The following is a 22,525-nucleotide window of genomic DNA, read 5'->3' as shown; positions in this document are numbered from 1 at the left end:
ATGGTCATATTCATATTAGAAATATTGCAAAAGCATTTCATATATAAACAACGATCCCCAAATCAGCCACCAATGATCGTGATGCATCAAAGGTATCCATAGAAATAATGCACCAATCACTTGCAGTAATACATATCCATATATAAACCGCCAATCCCTAATCACATAATAGTGGCGCCAACCCCAATGGACCAATCATATGAGGACTCACAAATCCCTATATCGGCAGAGTTCCCTCTCCCCATATGACAACATCAGCCAGAGCCAGGTTGTATCAGGAGCGCAGTCTAATGACGCGCACCACCAGGTCACGGCGCGCGCCGCCCATCCCCGCAGGTCCGGTCACGTGACGTCTCCGTCACAGAGCACCGCGCATGCGCGGTGCTATGCAAGGGATCAGCCACATGTCTCTTATATGCTGCGTTGTTTGGAAGCATTTTGGCCTATCTGTGTGGACTCATTTATTCAAGTGTGGTATTACACTTGTTTTTGTTAATCAGCGCATGCGCGGGTTTGTGAGGGAGTGCGGTATGTGATCGCGTGCTCTAGGCCTCTGCGCGTGCGCGGTCCTCCCCGGTGGGCGGTTCGTGTGGCTAATCCCTTGCATAGCACCGCGCATGATGGGTGTTACCTAAATGGTGATTGGCTGTGCCACACTATAAAAGGCCACCATTTGTGCTGTTATGTTATACTTGAAAAAGGCCACAATATGGCCGAAACGTTGTATTTTGTACTGGCAGAATACATTTTTGATACAATTTTTCACCCAGACCAGATGCTGTTCCTCATCCTTATTTGAACCTGCACAGCGGAGTCCTGCACACACTGAGGCCCCTGATCATGTGACCCCTGACTCCTCCCCTCCTGTGACCTCATCACAGGTCCTGTGCACAGAGCAGCCATATATGTGGAGTGCGGCTCTGCAGGTTCGGGGCTTCTGTGCTCTGGATATGGGTAGGTTATGAAGTGTCATTTGAGTACAGGGCCTCTTGGCTCATGATTGCTGCCATTATTATTTTTGCTGGTCACATGATTTTATACTTGATGTGTGGCCCTTTTAGTGCTATTTATTCCATATAATATGGGTATTTAACCCATCATTCTGCCCCTCCTTTTTCCTCATTTTTAGCATCTGCACTTTACTATGTAGTGATTGAGATGATCGTTTGTCTCATGTTTGATCCCCTCCGGTGCTCTCCAGGTGATCCGCTGCCGCCTGCTCCTGTGGATATCTATTATTATAAGCTCTAATCTTCTATGTGTATTCACATCTATGTCCGTCTGTAATAAAGACAATGGATGTCCACCTGTAAATTGTCTTGGATTAGAGTCATTTGGACTTTTTTCTTGTAATAGGATTAAAAAAACTCTCTGGTTTTTCATACTTTACACAGAGCAGCTGTAGAAATCTCCGGCCTCGGGGGTCTCACCAGACTTTGCTCTTTTCTTGCAGGGGCCGCAGTGGATTTCATCCTGGATCCATAGAGCTGAATAGAGGAGCGATGTTCCTTCACTCTGATGGGAATTGATGGTGACGTTTGTCCAACGTCCACGTTACCGAGTAAATCCCCCCAGGACTGCAGCCGGTAAAGACCCCGATATCCACAGGTGTCCCCTCTAATTGGGGGAAAGGGATAGAGAAGCCTCTTATCCCGAGGGGAAACCCTGTACATGGAGACATCGGCCTCAGATCTCTCCTGTCCTGTTCTTCCAGAAAAGCCTCAAACTTCTGTGTGTGACTCAGAGCTGAGATCTAACGGGAGAGAAGATTCCAGTGCGGGGAAGACGGGAAACCTTCATATAGACGGCCGGTGGGGATGGAGGCAGTGACCGACTCTGGCCACATCTGTCTCTAGAGCCGCAGTAGAAGATGAAGATGTCGTCCTCATCATGAAGGAGTTATTTCTCATGTCGCGTGTAATGAATATCTCCTGCAGTATTGCTAATGCCGATTCCAGTGTCGGTAATGAGACGAGAATTAGCGTTATGGAAGATGAGTCTATGAGGAACGTGTTCAGCTGCCGACTCCGAGGAGGAAACTGCTTGTTGTCTGTGGCCTAAATATATAGGTTTTATTAGTAGATGTCAGGGAAGAAAACTAAACACTGTAAGATAATAAATCTCCTCATATGTTTCCCTTATTATCTCCAGTAATTGTATTATTACACAGGATTCTTATGATGTTACATCGGATCTTCTTCTCATTCAGGTCTCTACAATATCGGATCCTCTCAGTGAAGATCTTCTACAGAAGAGAATTTTCCTGATTTACCCATCAAGGATGGATATGGACAGAGACAAGATGGCGGAGAGGATGTTACACCTCACCCTAGAGATCCTCTTCCGTCTCACTGGAGAGGTGAGAGATTCTGATGACGTCACATTACATCATTCTTATCTATGGGAATATCAGATGGACAGAACTGGAGAGGTGAGGACTCTGGAAATGTCTGTAGTGAGATTTATTAATGTGTCTCTCCATAACCAGGATTACACAGTGGTGAAGAAGACCTCTAGTGATCGCTGTCAGGACCCTGTGTCTGAGGGATGGGGAATACCCCTGAGCCCAATCACGGGGCCTCCACCTCACCCCCTGATCCATGAGGACATCAATGACCAGAAGATCCTAGAACTCATCTACAAGATGATTGAGCTGCTGACTGGAGAGGTGACACTGCTGGGAATGCTGGGACATTATACAGTAACACTATGAATAGATCGGGGGATGACGGTATCATTGTATGTGTCAGGTTCCTATAAGGTGTCAGGATGTCGCTGTCTATTTCTCCATGGAGGAGTGGGAGAATTTAGAAGGACACAGAGATCTGTACAAGAACGTCATAATGGAGGTTCCCCAGCCCCTCACATCACCAGGTAATAGACAGGACTAAATACACACGGCCTATAATTATCTGTATGTAGAGAATGAATTCCGTCCCTGTATGTGTTTCCTCCAGATCTATCCAGTAAGAGGACAACACCAGAGAGATGTCCCCGTCCTCTTCTTCCACAGGACTGTAACCAAGAAGATCCCAGTGCTCCTCAGGATCATCAGGTAGATGGAGAGAAGGTGTCAGGAGATCTCCCCTATGATGTGTAGACGGCTGTGAAGGTCTTGTGCTCAGTCTTGTTTTATCCACCAGTATTATATCTCTATATATAAAACTGAATGTGTGTGTGTGTGTCACCAACCAATCACTAAGCATCTCTCATTTCACCAGAGCTGTTCAAAAGAATTTGAGCTGTGATTGGCTGCTATGAGCAGCAGCAGTTTTCCTTGCAACCAATCACTAAGCATCTCTCATTTCACCAGAGCTGGTTAAAAGCAGCTGAGCTGTGATTGGTTGCTATGAGCAAGTTTTCCCACTTGACAACACCTCAGCAGACACTGACATGGTGGGAGAAATCTAGCATCCCCGGGAACATAAGCTCCCAGCCATTGTCTGCCCCCCCCAGAAAGGAGCAGAGAGCATGACAGAAATGAATCCCCCCCTCCCTGCCCATATACCCATCACACATCCTCCGTCCCATAGGCACATCTTGCCTCTTAAAGGGATCATTGGTATGGAAGTTAGGGCAAATCCATCCAGCGCTTCAGTTTTGAACCCAGGCCTCTCTTAAAGGGATCTCCGGTATGGACGTCAGGGCAATTGCCTTCAAATGCTCTGGTACTGACCCCAGGCTCTCTTAAAGAGATCTCCTGTATGGAAGTCAGGGCAAATCCCTCAGCACTCTGATTCTGACCTCAGGGTTCTATTAAAGGGATCCCCGGTATGGAAGTCAGGGAAAATCCACTCTGCGCTTTGATACTGACCCCAGGCCTCTCTTAAAGGGATCCCCGGTATGGAAGTCATGGCAAATCCATGCAGCGCTTTGGTTCTGACCCCAGTCTTCTCTTAAAGGGATCTCCTGTATGGGAGTTAGGGCAAATCCCTCAGCGCTCTCATTCTGACACAGGGTTCTATTAAAGGGATCATTGGTATGGAAGTCAGGGAAAATCCACTCTGCGCTTTGGTTCTGACGCCAGGATGATGGGATGATGTGGGATATTAGGGTAGTAGTCCGGTGGCTCTGGCTGACTGGATGATGTGGGATATTAGGGGTAGTAGTCCGGTGGCTCTGGCTGACGGGATGATGTGGGATATTAGGGGTAGTAGTCCGGTGGCTCTGGCTGACTGGATGATGTGGGATATTAGGGGTAGTAGTCCGATGGCTCTGGCTGATGGGATGATGTGGGATATTAGGGGGAGTAGTCCAGTGGCTCTGGCTGACGAGATGATGTGGGATATTAGGGGTAGTAGTCCGGTGGCTCTGGCTGACGGGATGATGTGGGATATTAGGGGTAGTAGTCCGGTGGCTCTGGCTGACGGGATGATGTGGGATATTAGTGGTAGTAGTCCGGTGGCTCTGGCTGATGGGATGATGTGGGATATTAGGGGGAGTAGTCCAGTGGCTCTGGCTGACGAGATGATGTGGGATATTAGGGGTAGTAGTCCGGTGGCTCTGGCTGATGGGATGATGTGGGATATTAGGGTAGTAGTCCGGTGGCTCTGGCTGATGGGATGATGTGGGATATTAGGGGTAGTAGTCCGGTGGCTCTGGCTGACTGGATGATGTGGGATATTAGGGGTAGTAGTCCGGTGGCTCTGGCTGACGGGATGATGTGGGATATTAGGGGTGGTAGTCCGGTGGCTCTGGCTGATGGGATGATGTGGGATATTAGGGGTAGTAGTCCGGTGGCTCTGGCTGACGGGATGATGTGGGATATTAGGGGTAGTAGTCCGGTGGCTCTGGCTGACGGGATGATGTGGGATATTAGTGGTAGTAGTCCGGTGGCTCTGGCTGATGGGACGATGTGGGATATTAGGGGTAGTAGTCCGGTGGCTCTGGCTGATGAGACGATGTGGGATATTAGGGGTAGTAGTCCGGTGGCTCTGGCTGACGGGATGATGTGGGATATTGGGGTAGTAGTCCGGTGGCTCTGGCTGACGGGATGATGTGGGATATTAGGGGTAGTAGTCCGGTGGCTCTGGCTGATGAGACGATGTGGGATATTAGGGGTAGTAGTCCGGTGGCTCTGGCTGACGGGATGATGTGGGATATTAGGGGTAGTAGTCCGGTGGCTCTGGGTGATGCGATGATGTGGGATATTAGTGGTAGTAGTCTGGTGGCTCTGGCTGACGGGATGATGTGGGATATTAGGGGTAGTAGTCCGGTGGCTCTGGCTGACGGGATGATGTGGGATATTAGGGGTAGTAGTCCGGTGGCTCTGGCTGATGAGACGATGTGGGATATTAGGGGTAGTAGTCCGGTGGCTCTGGCTGACGGGATGATGTGGGATATTAGGGGTAGTAGTCCGGTGGCTCTGGCTGACGGGATGATGTGGGATATTAGGGGTAGTAGTCCGGTGGCTCTGGCTGACGGGATGATGTGGGATATTAGTGGTAGTAGTCCGGTGGCTCTGGCTGACGGGATGATGTGGGATATTAGGGGTAGTAGTCCAGTGGCTATGGCTGACGGGATGATGTGGGATATTAGGGGTAGTAGTCCGGTGGCTCTGGCTGACGGGATGATGTGGGATATTAGTGGTAGTAGTCCGGTGGCTCTGGCTGACGGGAAGATGTGGGATATTAGGGGTAGTAGTCCGGTGGCTCTGGCTGATGGGACGATGTGGGATATTAGGGGTAGTAGTCCGGTGGCTCTGGCTGACGGGATGATGTGGGATATTAGGGGTAGTAGTCCGGTGGCTCTGGCTGATGGGACGATGTGGGATATTAGGGGTAGTAGTCCGGTGGCTCTGGCTGATGGGACGATGTGGGATATTAGGGGTAGTAGTCCGGTGGCTCTGGCTGACGGGATGATGTGGGATATTAGGGGTAGTAGTCCGGTGGCTCTGGCTGACGGGATGATGTGGGATATTAGGGGTAGTAGTCCGGTGGCTCTGGCTGACGAGATGATGTGGGATATTAGGGGTAGTAGTCCGGTGGCTCTGGCTGATGGGATGATGTGGGATATTAGGGGTAGTAGTCCGGTGGCTCTGGCTGACGGGATGATGTGGGATATTAGGGGTAGTAGTCCGGTGGCTCTGGCTGACGAGATGATGTGGGATATTAGGGGTAGTAGTCCGGTGGCTCTGGCTGACGGGATGATGTGGGATATTAGGGGTAGTAGTCCGGTGGCTCTGGCTGATGGGACGATGTGGGATATTAGGGGTAGTAGTCCGGTGGCTCTGGCTGATGGGACGATGTGGGATATTAGGGGTAGTAGTCCGGTGGCTCTGGCTGATGGGACGATGTGGGATATTAGGGGTAGTAGTCCGGTGGCTCTGGCTGACGGGATGATGTGGGATATTAGGGGTAGTAGTCCGGTGGCTCTGGCTGATGGGACGATGTGGGATATTAGGGGTAGTAGTCCGGTGGCTCTGGCTGATGGGACGATGTGGGATATTAGGGGTAGTAGTCCGGTGGCTCTGGCTGACGGGATGATGTGGGATATTAGGGGTAGTAGTCCGGTGGCTCTGGCTGACGGGATGATGTGGGATATTAGGGGTAGTAGTCCGGTGGCTCTGGCTGACAGGATGATGTGGGATATTAGGGGTAGTAGTCCGGTGGCTCTGGCTGATGGGATGATGTGGGATATTAGGGATAGTAGTCCGGTGGCTCTGGCTGATGGGATGATGTGGGATAGTAGTCCGGTGGCTCTGGATTATGGGATGATGTGGGATATTAACGTGAATGTGGCTATGCGGAGTGGGCGGGGCTATACACTCAGCTTTATATGTAGAGATAGATATAGTCGTTATAATTTGTTATAACTAACTGTACTTAGTTACTATGTCCGGGCAGCGCCGGGCTCTTCAGCTAGTGTTTTATACTTGTGTAATGAGAACGGTGGAGATGGCAGGATTAGAGCTGATCATAGATGGGACTTCTCCATCTGTCTGTGACTTTTACAATATTTGTTTCAGGGTGAAGATCTGACCCATATTAATACTACAGAGACATATATGTAAAATAATAAATCTCCTCATATGTTTCCCTTATTGTCTCCAGTAATTGTATTATTACACAGGATTCTTATGATGTTACATCGGATCATCTTCTTCTCATTCAGGTCTCTACAATATCGGATCCTCTCAGTGAAGATCTTCTACAAAAGAGAATTTTCCTGATTTCCCCATCAAGGATGGATATGGACAGAGACAAGATGGCGGAGAGGATGTTACACCTCACCCTAGAGATCCTCTTCCGTCTCACTGGAGAGGTGAGAGATTCTGATGACGTCACATTACATCATTCTTATCTATGGGAATAACAGATGGACAGAACTGGAGAGGTGAGGACTCTGGAAATGTCTGTAGTGAGATTTATTAATGTGTCTCTCCATAACCAGGATTACACAGTGGTGAAGAAGACCTCTAGTGATCGCTGTCAGGACCCTGTGTCTGAGGGATGGGGAAGACCCCTGAGCCCAATCACAGGGCCTCCACCTCACCCCCTGATCCATGAGGACATCAATGACCAGAAGATCCTAGAACTCATCTACAAGATGATTGAGCTGCTGGCTGGAGAGGTGACACTGCTGGGAATGCTGGGATATTATACAGTAACACTATGAAGGGATCGGGGGATGACGGTATCATTGTATGTGTCAGGTTCCTATAAGGTGTCAGGATGTCGCCGTCTATTTCTCCATGGAGGAGTGGGAGTATTTAGCAGGACACAGAGATCTGTACAAGAACGTCATAATGGAGGTTCCCCAGCCCCTCACATCACCAGGTAATAGACAGGACTAAATACACACGGCCTATAATTATCTGTATGTAGAGAATGAATTCAGTCCCTGTATGTGTTTCCCCCAGATCTATCCAGAAAGAGGACAACACTAGAGAGATGTCCCCGTCCTCTTCTTCCACAGGACTGGAAACAAGAGGATCCCAGTGCTCCTCAGGATCATCAGGTAGATGGAGAGAAGGTGTCAGGAGATCTCCCCTATGATGTGTAGACGGCTGTGAAGGTCTTGTGCTCAGTCTTGTTTTATCCACCAGTATTATATGTTTTATACTTGTGTAATGAGAGCGGTGGAGATGGCAGGATTAGAGCTGATCATAGATGGGACTTCTCCATCTGTCTGTGACTTTTACAATATTTGTTTCAGGGTGAAGATCTGACCCATATTAATACTACAGAGACATATGTGAGGGGTGATGAGCGGTGTAAAGAGGAGATTCCCACATATGACTACCCAGGTGAGTAGTAACCACTGAATGCAGAGAAGTCACAGATTCTTCTCAGTCACCGGCTGTGGCTGCTTTATCGGTGGTGTAGTCCGGCCGTATTACCATGATCACCATTTTGCCTCTAGACCACAACATTCTCCTCCACCCAAAACTGTTCAAATGACTTTGGGCATTGAAAGCCCTTTTCTATAGAACTTACAACCAATTACATTGTTTTCGATCCTAAGGAATTCAGATTACTGCACAATCTCTCCTGAAATGGGGAGCAATATTATTTTCTCTAATCTTCTGCTCAGGATCCATAGTAGCTCCAATGGTCCACCATAAATGAGGGCAACTCTGGTTTACTGTTGTGTGATCTGTATTAGTAGTTTTCAGTTAATGAGATTCTCGTGCTCTGGGGTGGGGCTGTGGGTGGGGTTGTGGGCGGGGCTTTATGTGGTGCTCTGATTACATATTCATCTGTATTGGCTTATGACAGGTCGCTGACCCCTCACTGACCTGCCCCCATTATTAGATAATGCATATAATAGCATTGATATTATTGGTGATAATGCCTATAATATTGTGGCTATTGTGAGGCTTAGAAAGAAATTACATCCAGCAAAATATCATCGGCGATGGCGGCGCCTGCACAGTAGCATCTGTATCAATTTTTTTTGTTAGGAAGTTATAAGGGTTAAAAGTTAAACAGCGATTTCTCATTTTTACAACGAAATTTACAAAACCATTTTTTTAGGGACCACCTCACATTTGAAGTGAGTTTGGGGGTCAATATGACCGAAAATACCCAAAAGTGACACCATTGTAAAAACTGCACCCCTCAAGGAGCTCAAAACCACATTCAAGAAGTTTATTAACCCTTCAGTTGCTTCACAGGAATGAATGGAATGTGGAAGGAAAAAATAAACATTTTCTTTTCTATAATAAAAATTTTCCTTTACACCTATTTTTTTTTTTACTTTTGCAAGCGTAACAGGAGAAAATGGATGATACATTTTGTTTTCCAATTTCTCCTGAGCATGCCGATACCCCGTATGTCGGGGAAATATACTGTTTAGGCACACGGCAGGGTTCGGAAGGAAGGCGTGCCATTTGACTTTTTGAATGTAAAATATACTGGAATAATTAGCGGTTGCCATGTCACATTTGGAGAGCCCCTTGGAAAAAGCTAAACATGAAACGCACTTCGGGGTGCCAAGGCCATTTAATGGTACAGTACTTTATATCCAGAAATTAGCTATTCTCTCCCTATAATTCGCTATATTGCATTCCTATACACCACCACGTGGCCAAGATCTGAATCTGAGCATGCGCCGCCCACAGCGGCCATTTTTGTGGAGACCACTGCATCACAGCAATGGAACTGCGGGGGTCTCCGGGCTTTGACAAAATGCTGGCGGAGCCCTCCACATAGCACCACCGCCGCAGCAGCATTTGTAAGTATATTCCGACTATAAGACGCACCCCCATTTCCCCCCAAAATTTCTTGGGAAAAAGTGCGTCTTATAGTCCGAAAAATATGGTTTATTTTTACGACTAAAATGTTGTTTTAACCCCAGATTTTACATTGGAAAGTAGGTAGATAGGTAAATGGTCACTACACCCATAGATGAATTCGCAGAGGGGTGTCATTTCCAAAATGGGTCACTTCAGGGGGAATTCTGCTGTTGTGGCACTTTGGAGAGCTGCTAAGTGCCAGAACAACAGAATCCCCCCTGAAGTGACCCCATTTTGGAAGTGACACCCCTCTGGGAATTCATCTATGGATATAGTGACCAGTTTCACTACATGGATGATTTCCAGAAACTTGTAGTTTCAGAGCAAAAATTGCAAAAATGTCATTGTAGTGCCCAATATATTGTGCCCAGCTTGTGTCTCTGGAGACCTCCCCCCACCTACCCCCGGAAATTGTTACGTCAGCTCTACTCAAATGTGTCTGTCACTAAATAATCCAAATGCTTGAATGTCAAAACAGTTCAAAAACGTGGTTCTGTGTGGAAGATTGTAAAGCCGTCATGGAGGCATAAGGCTGGCAGTGATGGGCATTGTGGGTAATAATAGCGGGGATCATGCCTCATTCCTCTCTAGGAACATACACGACATCTTCTCTGGGGGTTCTTTCTTGTTTCAGTTACTGGGATGAGTGCAATAAAATGTCGCTCAGTGAGTCTTCTCACATCTTCACATTCTAAAGGATTGGCGGGGACAACATTGTCAAAAACAAGCTTTTCAGTGACCTTTTCCTGATAATCAAGGAAAGTGTCTGCATTTCCGGCTTTTCTGTATAACACAAAAGAATTATATGTGGCCACCTGAAACAAATACATGACTAACTTTTTATACCAGGTATATGATTTTCTTGATACCTGGTATGGCTGTAGAACCTGATCTGCAAGGTCCACACCCCATATATTTGTTGTAGTCAATGACAGACACAGGTTTTGGAGTAGTGGATCCCTGTTGGTCTGCAGTGGCCCTTGTGGCATCTGTGTGGATCGAGCTCAGGATAAAAATATTTTATTTATCCTTAATATTAAGGGCAAGCAGCTCTCCATTGTGTAAAGCCTCTGACTGCCCCATTCGGAAATGTTCTTTGACCAATGATTGTGGAAACCCCTGACGGTTTTTGCGAATGGTCCCACAAGCCCCTATGTTATGTTCAACCAGACTTTTAAATAGAGGTATGCTGGTGTAGTAGTTGTCAACATACAGATTGTTGCCTTTTTGTAAAAAAAAAAAAAAGGCTCAAAACCATTTTTCCAGATGTCCCCAGATAAGTAGGGCATCCTGGTGGGTTTAGTTGACTGTGTTTCCCCTCATAAATGTGAAAAGCTGTTTCTTTTCTAGGACATTAGTTTGTGTCCATAAATTTGACCTAGCATAATAGGATCGTGGATTCTGGCTGATAAATTGGGACGCATATAAAATTGTTTGTAGGACAATATGCTCTAGCAAGCTACAGTTGTGGCCAAAAGTATTGACACCCCTGCAATTCTGTCAGATAATACTCAGTTTCTTCCTGAAAATGATTGCAAACACAAATTCTTTGGTATTATTATCTTCATTTAATTTGTCTTAAATGAAAAAACACAAAAGAGAATGAAGCAAAAAGCAAAACTTTGATCATTTCACACACAACTCCAAAAATGGGCCAGACAAAAGTATTGGCACCCTCAGCATTATACTTGGTTGCACAACCTTTAGCCAAAATAACTGCGACCAACCGCTTCCGGTAACCATCAATGAGTTTCTTACAATACTCTGCTGGAATTTTAGACCATTCTTCTTTGGCAAACTGCTCCAGGTCCCTGATATTTGAAGGGTGCCTTCTCCAAACTGCCATTTTTAGATCTCTCCACAGGTGTTCTATGGGATTCAGGTCTGGACTCATTGCTGGCCACCTTAGAAGTCTCCAGTGCTTTCTCTCAAACCATTTTCTAGTGCTTTTTGAAGTGTGTTTTGGGTCATTGTCCTGCTGGCAGACCCATGACTTCTGAGGGAGACCCAGCTTTCTCACACTGGGCCCTACATTATGCTGCAAAATTTGTTGGTAGTCTTCAGACTTCATAATGCCATGCACACAGTCAAGCAGCCCAGTGCCAGAGGCAGCAAAGCAACCCCCAAAACATCAGGGAACCTCTGCCATGTTTGACTGTAGGGACCGTGTTTTTTTCTTTGAATGCCTCTTTTTTCTCCTGTAAACTCTATGTTGATACCTTTGCCCAAAAAGCTCTACTTTTGTCTCATCTGACCAGAGAACATTCTTCCAAAATGTTTTAGCCTTTTTCGGGTAAGTTTTGGCAAACTCCAGCCTGGCTTTTTTATGTCTCGGGGTAAGAAGTGGGGTCTTCCTTGGTCTCCTACCATACAGTCCTGTTATGAATGAGTCACCGTAGGAGGCAGACACAAAAATAGAAGCTACGTCCAGAAAACCAGAGAAGTTGGCAACTATCAGATTGCAGACCTCTGAACCTATCAACACAACTAGCAGTAGCCGTGGGGGGTTCCTACGGTGCCCTAGACCCCTTGATCACAGCCGGAGAGCTAAATAGCCTAAAGACAGAAAAGGAAATCTAAACTGCCCCAGAGCAGACCCCAAAGTAAAAGGCAGCCCCCAACATATAATTACGGTGAAGCAAGATGAAAAAACACTCACACAGATAGAAAGATAGGCTGAGCAAACGATGGGGCCCAAGCTAAACTAAACAGGACAGGAAAGGAAGGTTGCTGTCTGCAATCTGCCAAAACCCTATCAAAGACATAAGCCAACAGCTGATATGGAAAAAGACCCTGAAGCAGCTAGGCTTCAAAAACTATATGAGCACTCAGGTATTTTCAGAAGACAGAGCTAAAGGAATTCAGCTCACCCCAGCAGGGAATGGCAGAAGTCCAGAAAAACAAAGCAAACAAAGTCAAAGCACAAATGCAAAAAGCAGAGCAGAAAAATTTAGCTTTAGAAGAGCAGGAATTCAGACTGGTCTCCAAGGATCCCACAGAGAAATCACCCGCAGGGCAGAAGGGCGTCGGCAGCCTTATATCCAGTCCGTAACTCCACTCAGCCAGTCATCATCATTAGGCTCAGGTGGCTGATAATCAGGCTCACTACCTTTCCTTACCAGAAGAGGGAGTTCATCGGGCCTCAGTAGTGAAGGGGAAAATGAACTCACAACAGTACCTCCCCCTTGAGGAGGGGTCACCGAACCCTCAACCACGCCACCAGGGCGATCAGGGTGAGCCCGATGAAAGGCACGCACCAATCTTTTGGCATGAATATCAGAGGCAGAGACCCAGGAATTATCCTCCTGACCATAACCCTTCCACTTAACCAAATACTGGAGTCTCCGTCTAGCCAGACGGGAATCCAGTACTTTCTCTACCTCATATTCCATGTTACCTTCAACCAATACAGGGTCTGGAGGTGCCACCCCCGGAACAACAGGTTGAACAAACCTCTTCAACAAGGACTTATGAAACACATTATGGATTTTAAATGTGACAGGAAGAGCCAAACAAAAAGAGACCGGATTAATAATCTCCAAAATCTTGTAAGGTCCAATAAATCTAGGCTTAAACTTAGGAGAAGCCACCTTCATAGCAATATTTTTTGATGATAACCACACCATATCACCAACCTTAAACTGGGGACCAATGGTCCTATGTCGGTTGGAAAACCGCTGGGCCTTTTCCTGGGAGAGAGATAACTTATCTACCACTTGGTCCCAGATCTGGTGCATTCTCTCCACCACAGTGTCAACACCTGGGCAGGCAGAGGGCTCCACCTGCCCTGAAGAGAATCGAGGATGAAACCCAAAGTTACAAAAAAAAGGTGACATCAAAGTGGCAGAACTAGCTCTATTATTTAAAGCAAATTCGGCCAAGGGCAAAAATGAAACCCAATCATCCTGATCAGCGGAAATAAAGCATCTCAAATATGACTCCAAGGTCTGGTTTGTTCTCTCTGTCTGCCCATTGGTCTGAGGGTGAAAAGCAGAGGAGAAGGACAACTGAATTCCCAGCTTGGAACAGAAAGTTCTCCAAAATCTAGACACAAACTGAACTCCTCTGTCAGATACAATGTTCTCAGGAATCCCGTGCAAGCGAACCACCTGTTGAAAAAACAGGGGCACCAACTCAGAGGAAGACGGCAACTTAGGGAGTGGTACAAGATGAACCATCTTAGAGAACCTATCACAAATCACCCAAATAACAGTCATCCTTTGAGAGACAGGCATATCAGAGATGAAATCCACTGAAATATGGGTCCATGGCCTCTTGGGGACAGGCAAAGGCATCAACAACCCACTAGAGCGAGAACACGATTTAGACCGGGAGCACGTCCCACAGGACTGCACAAAATTCCTGACATCACGAGACAAGGAGGGCCACCAAAAGGACCGACTCACCAGATCTCTAGTACCAAAAATACCTGGATGACCAGCCAAAGCAGAGCAATGAACTTCAGACATCACTCTCTTCTTCCACTGGTCAGGAACATACAACTTTCCACTGGGACAATGCTCAGGTTTGTCCTCCTGGAACTCTTCCAGAGCATGTCTCAAATCGGGCGAGATGGCAGAAAGAACTACCCCTTCGCCTAAGATGGTAGCAGGCTTGGTCACCACAGGAGAATCAGCAAAGAAGCTCCTAGAGAGGGCGTCAGCCTTGACATTCTTAGTTCCAGGAAGAAAAGAAACCACAAAATCAAAACGTGTAAAAAACAAGGCCCACCTAGCCTGTCTAGGGTTCAAGCGCTTAGCCGACTCTAGGTAAATTAAATTCTTGTGGTCAGTGAGGACCACGACTTGATGCTTAGCTCCCTCCAACCAATGTCTCCACTCCTCAAATGCCCATTTCATGGCCAACAGTTCCCGATTCTCCACATCATAGTTACGTTCAGATGGAGAGAACTTTCGGGAAAAGAAAGCACAGGGATTCATTTTAGATGTTACAGGATCCTTTTGGGACAAAACAGCTCCTGCACCAATCTCAGAAGCATCCACCTCTACCTGGAACGGAAGTGAGACATCAGGTTGCCGCAAAACCGGGGCTGAGGTGAATATTCGCTTAAGCTCCTGAAAGGAAGAAACAGCCTCCGGAGACCAATTTAACACATCAGCACCCTTCTTAGTCAAATCAGTCAATGGCTTGGCAATACTAGAAAATTTTGCTATAAATTTCCGATAAAAATTAGCAAAACCCAAAAACTTCTGGAGGGCCTTCAAAGAAGTGGGCTGAACCCAATTGTAAATGGCCTGTACCTTGGCCGGGTCCATTTCAATAGTTGACGGGGACAAAATAAATCCCAAAAAAGAAATCCTCTGTACTCCAAAAAGGCATTTAGATCCTTTGACATACAGGGAATTCTCCCTCAAGATCCGGAACACAGTCCGAATATGTTCCACATGAGAATCCCAATCCTTGGAGAAGATCAAAATATCATCCAGATAGATAATCAAAAATTTATCGACAAAATCTCGGAAAATATCGTTCATGAAGCACTGGAAGACAGAAGGGGCATTAGTGAGCCCAAAAGGCATCACCAGGTACTCAAAATGTCCCTCCGGAGTATTAAACGCCGTCTTCCATTCATCCCCATGCTTAATGCGAATAAGATTATATGCCCCCCTGAGGTCAAGCTTGGTAAACCACCATCACCTTTAACTCTAGAGAATAGATCCGAAATCAGGGGTAACGGATACTGATATTTAACAGTAATTTTGTTGAGGGCACGATAATTAATACAAGGTCTTAATGATCCATCCTTTTTGGCTACAAAAAAAAACCCGGCACCTAAGGGTGACGAGGATGGTCTAATATGACCCTTCTCCAATGCCTCCTTAATATAGGATCGCATAGCCTCGTGCTCGGGTACAGATAAATTGAAGAGCCGACCCTTGGGAAATTTACACCCCCGGGCTCAGTTCAATTGCACAGTCATAACTCCTATGTGGAGGCAGAGACGCAGACTCATTGTCACTAAATACATCATAAAAGTCCGCCAAATAATCAGGAACATCATGCGACTGAGGAGAGGTGGAAAACACCGGAGCCTCACTAAAGGCACACCGACAACCCCAAGGCTTGAAAAAATGCATTCACATTAGTCAGAATAGGATCATCTGGTTTCAAAGAAAACGCCCAATCCTGGGGATCGCCACGCAGCAAAGAGATGACAATTTTAACCTGCTGCGCGGAGCTCCCTGACGAGTTAGGCTTCAAGGCAAAAAATAATTTACAATTATTTTTGAAATTCAAAAATTTAGACCGATCCCCAAAAAATACATCAGGTGTAGGAATCTTTGGTTCAGCAGCATGTGAATGAGCAAGGTAGGCGGAAATTCCCCGCACTTCCGCAGCGAGCTGCTCCACACGATCAGACAATTGCTTTATCTCCATTGAGAGAAAAAGAAAATTCCCCCTACGGCCTCAGAGATATAGAGGAAAAAATATACACACTTTTTTTTTTTTTTTCTGCAATTCTTTCCTGCTATTGAGTACCCTAGGATCAGCGGTGTGGCGGGTGATTCTGTTATGAATGAGTCACCGTAGGAGGCAGACAACATTGTCAAAAACAAGATTTTCAGTGACCTTTTCCTGATAATCAAGGAAAGTATCTGCATTTCTGGCTTTTTTGTATAACACAAAAGAATTATATGTAGCCACCTGAAACAAATACATGACTAACTTTTTATACCAGATATATGATTTTCTTGACACCTGGTATGACTGTAGAACCTGATCTGCAAGGTCCACACCCCCATATATTTGTTGTAGTCAATGACAGACACAGGTTTTGGAGTAGTGGATCCCTGTTGGTCTGCAGTGGCCCTTGTGGCATCTGTGTGGATCGAGCTCAGGATAAAAATATTTTATTTATCCTTAATATTAAGGGCAAGCAGCTCTCCATTGTGTAAAGCCCCTGACTGCCCCTTTCGGAACTTTTTGCTGACCAATGATTGTGGAAACCCCTGACGGTTTTTGCGAATGGTCCCACAAGCCCCTATGTTATGTTCAACCAGACTTTTAAATAGAGGTATGCTGGTGTAGTAGTTGTCAACATATAGATTGTAGCCTTTTTATAAAAAAAAAAAAAAAAAAGGCTCAAAACCATTTTTCCCGATGTCCCCAGATAAGTAGGGCATCCTGGTGGGTTTAGTTGGCTGTGTTTCCCCTCATAAATGTGAAAAGCTGTTTCTTTTCTAGGACATTAGTTTGTGTCCATAAATTTGACCTAGCATAATAGGATCGTGGATTCTGGCTGATGAATTGGGACGCATATAAAATTGTTTGTAGGACAATATGCTCTAGCAAGCTACAGTTGTGGCCAAAAGTATTGACACCCCTGCAATTCTGCCAGATAATACTCAGTTTCTTCCTGAAAATGATTGCAAACACAAATTCTTTGGTATTATTATCTTCATTTAATTTGTCTTAAATGAAAAAACACAAAAGAGAATGAAGCAAAAAGCAAAACTTTGATCATTTCACACACAATTCCAAAAATGGGCCAGACAAAAGTATTGGCACCCTCAGCATTATACTTGGTTGCACAACCTTTAGCCAAATAACTGCGACCAACCGCTTCCGGTAACCATCAATGAGTTTCTTACAATGCTCTGCTGGAATTTTAGACCATTCTTCTTTGGCAAACTGCTCCAGGTCCCTGATATTTGAAGGGTGCCTTCTCCAAACTGCCATGTTTAGATCTCTCCACGGGTGTTCTATGGGATTCAGGTCTGGACTCATTGCTGGCCACCTTAGAAGTCTCCAGTGCTTTCTCTCAAACCATTTTCTAGTGCTTTTTGAAGTGTGTTTTGGGTCATTGTCCTGCTGGCAGACCCATGACCTCTGAGGGAGACCCAGCTTTCTCACACTGGGCCCTACATTATGCTGCAAAATTTGTTGGTAGTCTTCAGACTTCATAATGCCATGCACACAGTCAAGCAGCCCAGTGCCAGAGGCAGCAAAGCAACCCCAAAACATCAGGGAACCTCCGTCATGTTTGACTGTAGGGACCGTGTTTTTTCTTTGAATGCCTCTTTTTTCTCCTGTAAACTCTATGTTGATACCTTTGCCCAAAAAGCTCTACTTTTGTCTCATCTGACCAGAGAACATTCTTCCAAAATGTTTTAGCCTTTTTCAGGTAAGTTTTGGCAAACTCCAGCCTGGCTTTTTTATGTCTCGGGGTAAGAAGTGGGGTCTTCCTGGGTCTCCTACCATACAGTCCTGTTATGAATGAGTCACCGTAGGAAGCAGACACAAAAATAGAAGCTACGTCCAGAAAACCAGAGAAGTTGGCAACTATCAGATTGCAGACCCCTGAACCTATCAACACAACTAGCAGTAGCCGTGGGGGGTTCCTACAGTGCCCTAGACCCCTCTATCACAGCCGGAGAGCTAAATAGCCTAAAGACAGAAAAGGAAATCTAAACTGCCCCAGAGCAGACCCCAAAGTAAAAGGCAGCCCCCAACATATAATGATGGTGAAGCAAGATGAAAAAACACTCACACAGATAGAAAGATAGGCTGAGCAAACGATGGGGCCCAAGCTGAAGTAAACAGGACAGGAAAGGAAGGTTGCTGTCTGCAATCTGCCAAAATCCTATCAAAGACATAAGCCAACAGCTGATATGGAAAAAGACCCTGAAGCAGCTAGGCTTCAAAAACTATATGAGCACTCAGGTATTTTCAGAAGACAGAGCTAAAGGAATTCAGCTCACCCCAGCAGGGAATGGCAGAAGTCCAGAAAAGCAAAGCAAACAAAGTCAAAGCACAAATGCAAAAAGCAGAGCAGAAAAACTTAGCTTTAGAAGAGCAGGAATTCAGACTGGTCTCCAAGGATCCCACAGAGAAATCACCCGCAGGGCAGAAGGGCGTCGGCAGCCTTATATCCAGTCCGTAACTCCACTCAGCCAGTCATCATCATTAGGCTCAGGTGGCTGATAATCAGGCTCACTACCTTTCCTTACCAGAAGAGGGAGTTCATCGGGCCTCAGTAGTGAAGGGGAAAATGAACTCACAACACAGTCCCTTTTCATTCAGACGCCGACGGATAGTACAGGTTGACACTGTTGTACCCTTGGACTGCAGGGCAGCTTGAACTTGTTTGGATGTTAGTCGAGGTTCTTTATCCAACATCCGCACAATCTTGCGTTGAAATCTCTTGTCAATTTTTCTTTTCCGTCCACATCTAGGGAGGTTAGCCACAGTGCCATGGGCTTTAAACTTCTTGATGACACTGCGCACGGTAGACACAGGAACATTCAGGTCTATGGAGATGGACTTGTAGCCGTGAGATTGCTCATGCTTCCTCACAATTTGGTTTCTCAAGTCCTCAGACAGTTCTTTGGTCTTCTTTCTTTTCTCCATGCTCAATGTGGTACACACAAGGACACAGGACAGAGGTTGAGTCAACTTTAATCCATGTCAACTGGCTGCAAGTGTGATTTAGTTATTGCCAACACCTGTTAGGTGCCACAGGTAAGTTACAGGTGCTGTTAATTACACAAATTAGAGAAGCATCACATGATTTTTTGAACAGTGCCAATACTTTTGTCCACCCTCTTTTTTATGTTAGGTGTGGAAGTATATCCAATTTGGCTTTAGGACAATTCTTTTTGTGTTTTTTCATTTAAGACAAATTAAATGAAGATGATAATACCAAAGAATTTGTGTTTGCAATCATTTTCAGGAAGAAACTGAGTATTATCTGACAGAATTGCAGGGGTGTCAATACTTTTGGCCACAACTGTATCTGTCACAACTAATAAATATAATTAGTCCAAAATTTTCCACCTCCACATTTATATCAGGAATGGCATTAAAATTAGGGATGAATGGAGTAGCCGAATCCGAAGCCTCCCATCTGGGAAATGCTACATCAAGAGGCAAAGCCCCTTGGACATTGGTGTGCACCAATTCACGAGCACTAGGGACAGCGCTAGTACTGGGCATTGTTCCCTGAGTTGGAGACATTTCTCCAGAAGCGCTATTTGTCCTTCTGGTTGTACTGGTCCTTGTGTGTGAGGATGGACCAGAATCACTGCTCATTTCTGAGCTATCACTGTCGCTGCTGCTAAATCCCTCGAAATCCACATCGCCATCTGTCACTGCACTTTCTTCACTGTCAGAACAGGAAAGTGCATAAGCCTCCTCTGCACTATAATAGTGACCGGCCATTTTATTCATTTTCATTTTTTTTCCCGGAAATAGAAAACTCTGACATGACTGATGTGACCAAATTATTGGGGAGACAATTGAGAAAAGCCTAATTCTTTACTCTACCCCTAACTTTAGCCTAACACTAACCCTAACTATAGCACTAATCCTAACCTGCCTTATCTGTTTTTTACTTTATAGCACAATCGCTGACTGACACAGCTGTTGGCAGCAGCACTTGTAACACTGTTTCTCCTCTAATCTCTCACTGACCGGAGATCTGAGGAGAAACAGCGTTTTTATGAGGCAGATCACCCGGGAAAGTTCACTGCTACAACAAACTTTCCTAGTGATTTGTCTCATTGGCTGGTGTGACGCTGACGTCATAAGGACCTGAACCAATCAGATGTCGATGAGGGCGGGGGTCACAGGAAGCGATGTGAGCCGGAATCGTTATAAGATACGTGGGGGTCCTGATGAGCATAAAACTGCCAACAGTATACAAACGGCGCAAGCGCCAACATTTATCTATCGTTGGCAGTCATGAAGTGGTTAAGTTAAGGGCACCATAATTTCTGTAAAGGCAATTTCATGAGTTTTATTTATTTTTTTAAATTCTGTGGAAGCCTGGCTGAAAAGCAATGTCTGACTTTCATTTGTTAATTTTCATAGATTTTTTATTTATTGTTACTTTGTCTGATTCAAGTTATTTCTGTGACCATTGTGGGTTTTTCTGTCATCAAATGAAGGGTACCAACAACATTGACCATGTGTGTAGGAGGAGTGAATATTTTGACTCCACAGCCATTTTCCGGAAATTAACACGCAGTGGATGTTGGAGAGTGAAAATTACACATTTGCCATTTTCTTACCCAGCACATAGTGCCCAGATTGTGCTCCAGGAGACACCACAAATTAAGTGGATTCTTCTCACTATAATATTGCTAAATACAGGGATCCTAAATGTTGTTTGCGCACACTGCAAGACTCCGAAGTGAGAGCGGATTTTGCTGGATTGGTTTATAGAAACCTTGTTGCTTTTCAACAGCCTTTGAGCCACTAATAGTGTGGGAACCTCTGTTTTTCCATTGACAGATGATGGACCTGAGTGAGGTCTTGTTTTTTGTGAGATGAGAATTGGTATTATTTTCACCTACATGACATTGATTGGTTTCTTTTTATTGGATATTTGGGAGGCAGAATGTACAAACAGTTGAACACCGCACACTACTGGCTCATCCAACAAGGTTTTCTATTAGACTGTGAACTGTCATTGTCTTGGTAAATAAATAAAGACTTTTTTACATAGCTTGCCATTTTTATGGACAGTTTAAGTAGAAATGTTCAAAAATATAAAACTCAAGGATATTTTATTAAAAAAAAATGTTTTTCATCTTAACAGATGACTGCACCAGGAGATCAGAGGGACAGCTGACATCTTCAACTTTTAAATCTGATGATATTAAGATCCTACAAGATAAAACTGAAGTGAATGCTGTTACTCCAGATATATCATCATCCATTCACAGCAAAGATCTCTCATCTGATCCTATGAAACAGGTCCCATCTTCTGATTCATTACCGACTACTAAGAAAAATCAAAGTCACAAAAGAGGCAATGAAAAACAAGCTGCTCCTGAATCAAAGAAGCCATTTTCCTGTTCAGAATGTGGGAGATATTTTGCATATAAATCACATTTTGTTAACCACCAGAGAACTCACACAGGGGAGAAGCCGTTTTCCTGTTCAGAATGTGGGAAATGTTTTAACCACAAAGGGAATCTTATTAGTCACCAGAGAACTCACACAGGGGAGAAACCTTTTTCATGTTCAGAATGTGGGAAATGTTTTGCACGTAAATCACATTTTGTTGGCCACCAGCGAACTCACATAGGAGAGAAACCATATTACGTAGTAACATAGTTAGTAAGGCCGAAAAAAGACATTAGTCCATCCAGTTCAGTCTATAGAATTCTGTCATAATAAATCCCCAGATCTACGTCCTTCTAAAGAACCTAATAACTGTAAGATACAATATTGTTACGCTCCAGGAAGACATCCAAGCCTCTCTTGAACCCCTCGACTGAGTTCGCCATCACTACCTCCTCAGGCAGGGAATTCCAGATTCTCACTGCCCTAACAGTAAAGAATCCTCTTCTATGTTGGTGGAAAAACCTTCTCTCCTCCAGACGCAGAGAATGCCCCCTTGTGACTGTCACCTTCCTTGGTATAAACAGATCCTTGGCGAGATATTTGTATTGTCCCCTTATATATTTATACATTGTTATTAGATCACCCCTCAGTCGTCTTTTTTCTAGACTAAATAATCCTAATTTTGCTAATCTCTCTGGGTATTGTAGTTCCCCCATCCCATTTATTAATTTTGTTGCCCTCCTTTGTACTCGCTCTAGTTCCATTATATCCTTCCTGAGCACCGGTGCCCAAAACTGTACACAGTACTCCATGTGCGGTCTAACCAGGGATTTGTACAGAGGCAGTATAATGCTCTCATCATGTGTATCCAGACCTCTTTTAATGCACCCCATGATCCTGTTTGCCTTGGCAGCCGCTGCCTGGCACTGGCTGCTCCAGGTAAGTTTATCGTTAACTAGGATCCCCAAGTCC

General features: G+C 45.2%; 1 protein-coding gene and 1 pseudogene across 1 annotated transcript; both read left to right on the top strand.

The window, feature by feature from the left end:
• Positions 1 to 22,197, top strand: part of LOC141075589 (uncharacterized) — an 82,736-nt pseudogene extending 60,539 nt beyond the window's left edge.
• On the top strand, positions 1,274 to 2,891 carry LOC141075624 (gastrula zinc finger protein XlCGF53.1-like). Its single transcript, XM_073562728.1, has 4 exons — positions 1,274 to 1,309; positions 2,210 to 2,359; positions 2,489 to 2,668; positions 2,751 to 2,891. Exons 1-4 carry the CDS (start codon positions 1,274 to 1,276, stop codon positions 2,889 to 2,891), a joined length of 507 nt encoding a protein of 168 aa, XP_073418829.1.
• Positions 22,198 to 22,525: the final 328 nt, after the last annotated feature.

Source organism: Dendrobates tinctorius, unplaced genomic scaffold (genome assembly GCF_039654945.1).
Source record: "Dendrobates tinctorius isolate UK_male_01 unplaced genomic scaffold, ASM3965494v1 ptg000366l, whole genome shotgun sequence".
NCBI classification, from domain to species: Eukaryota; Metazoa; Chordata; class Amphibia; order Anura; family Dendrobatidae; genus Dendrobates; species Dendrobates tinctorius.
Note: the sequence above shows the minus strand (reverse complement) of the source record. Positions and strands in the feature narration are given on the sequence as shown.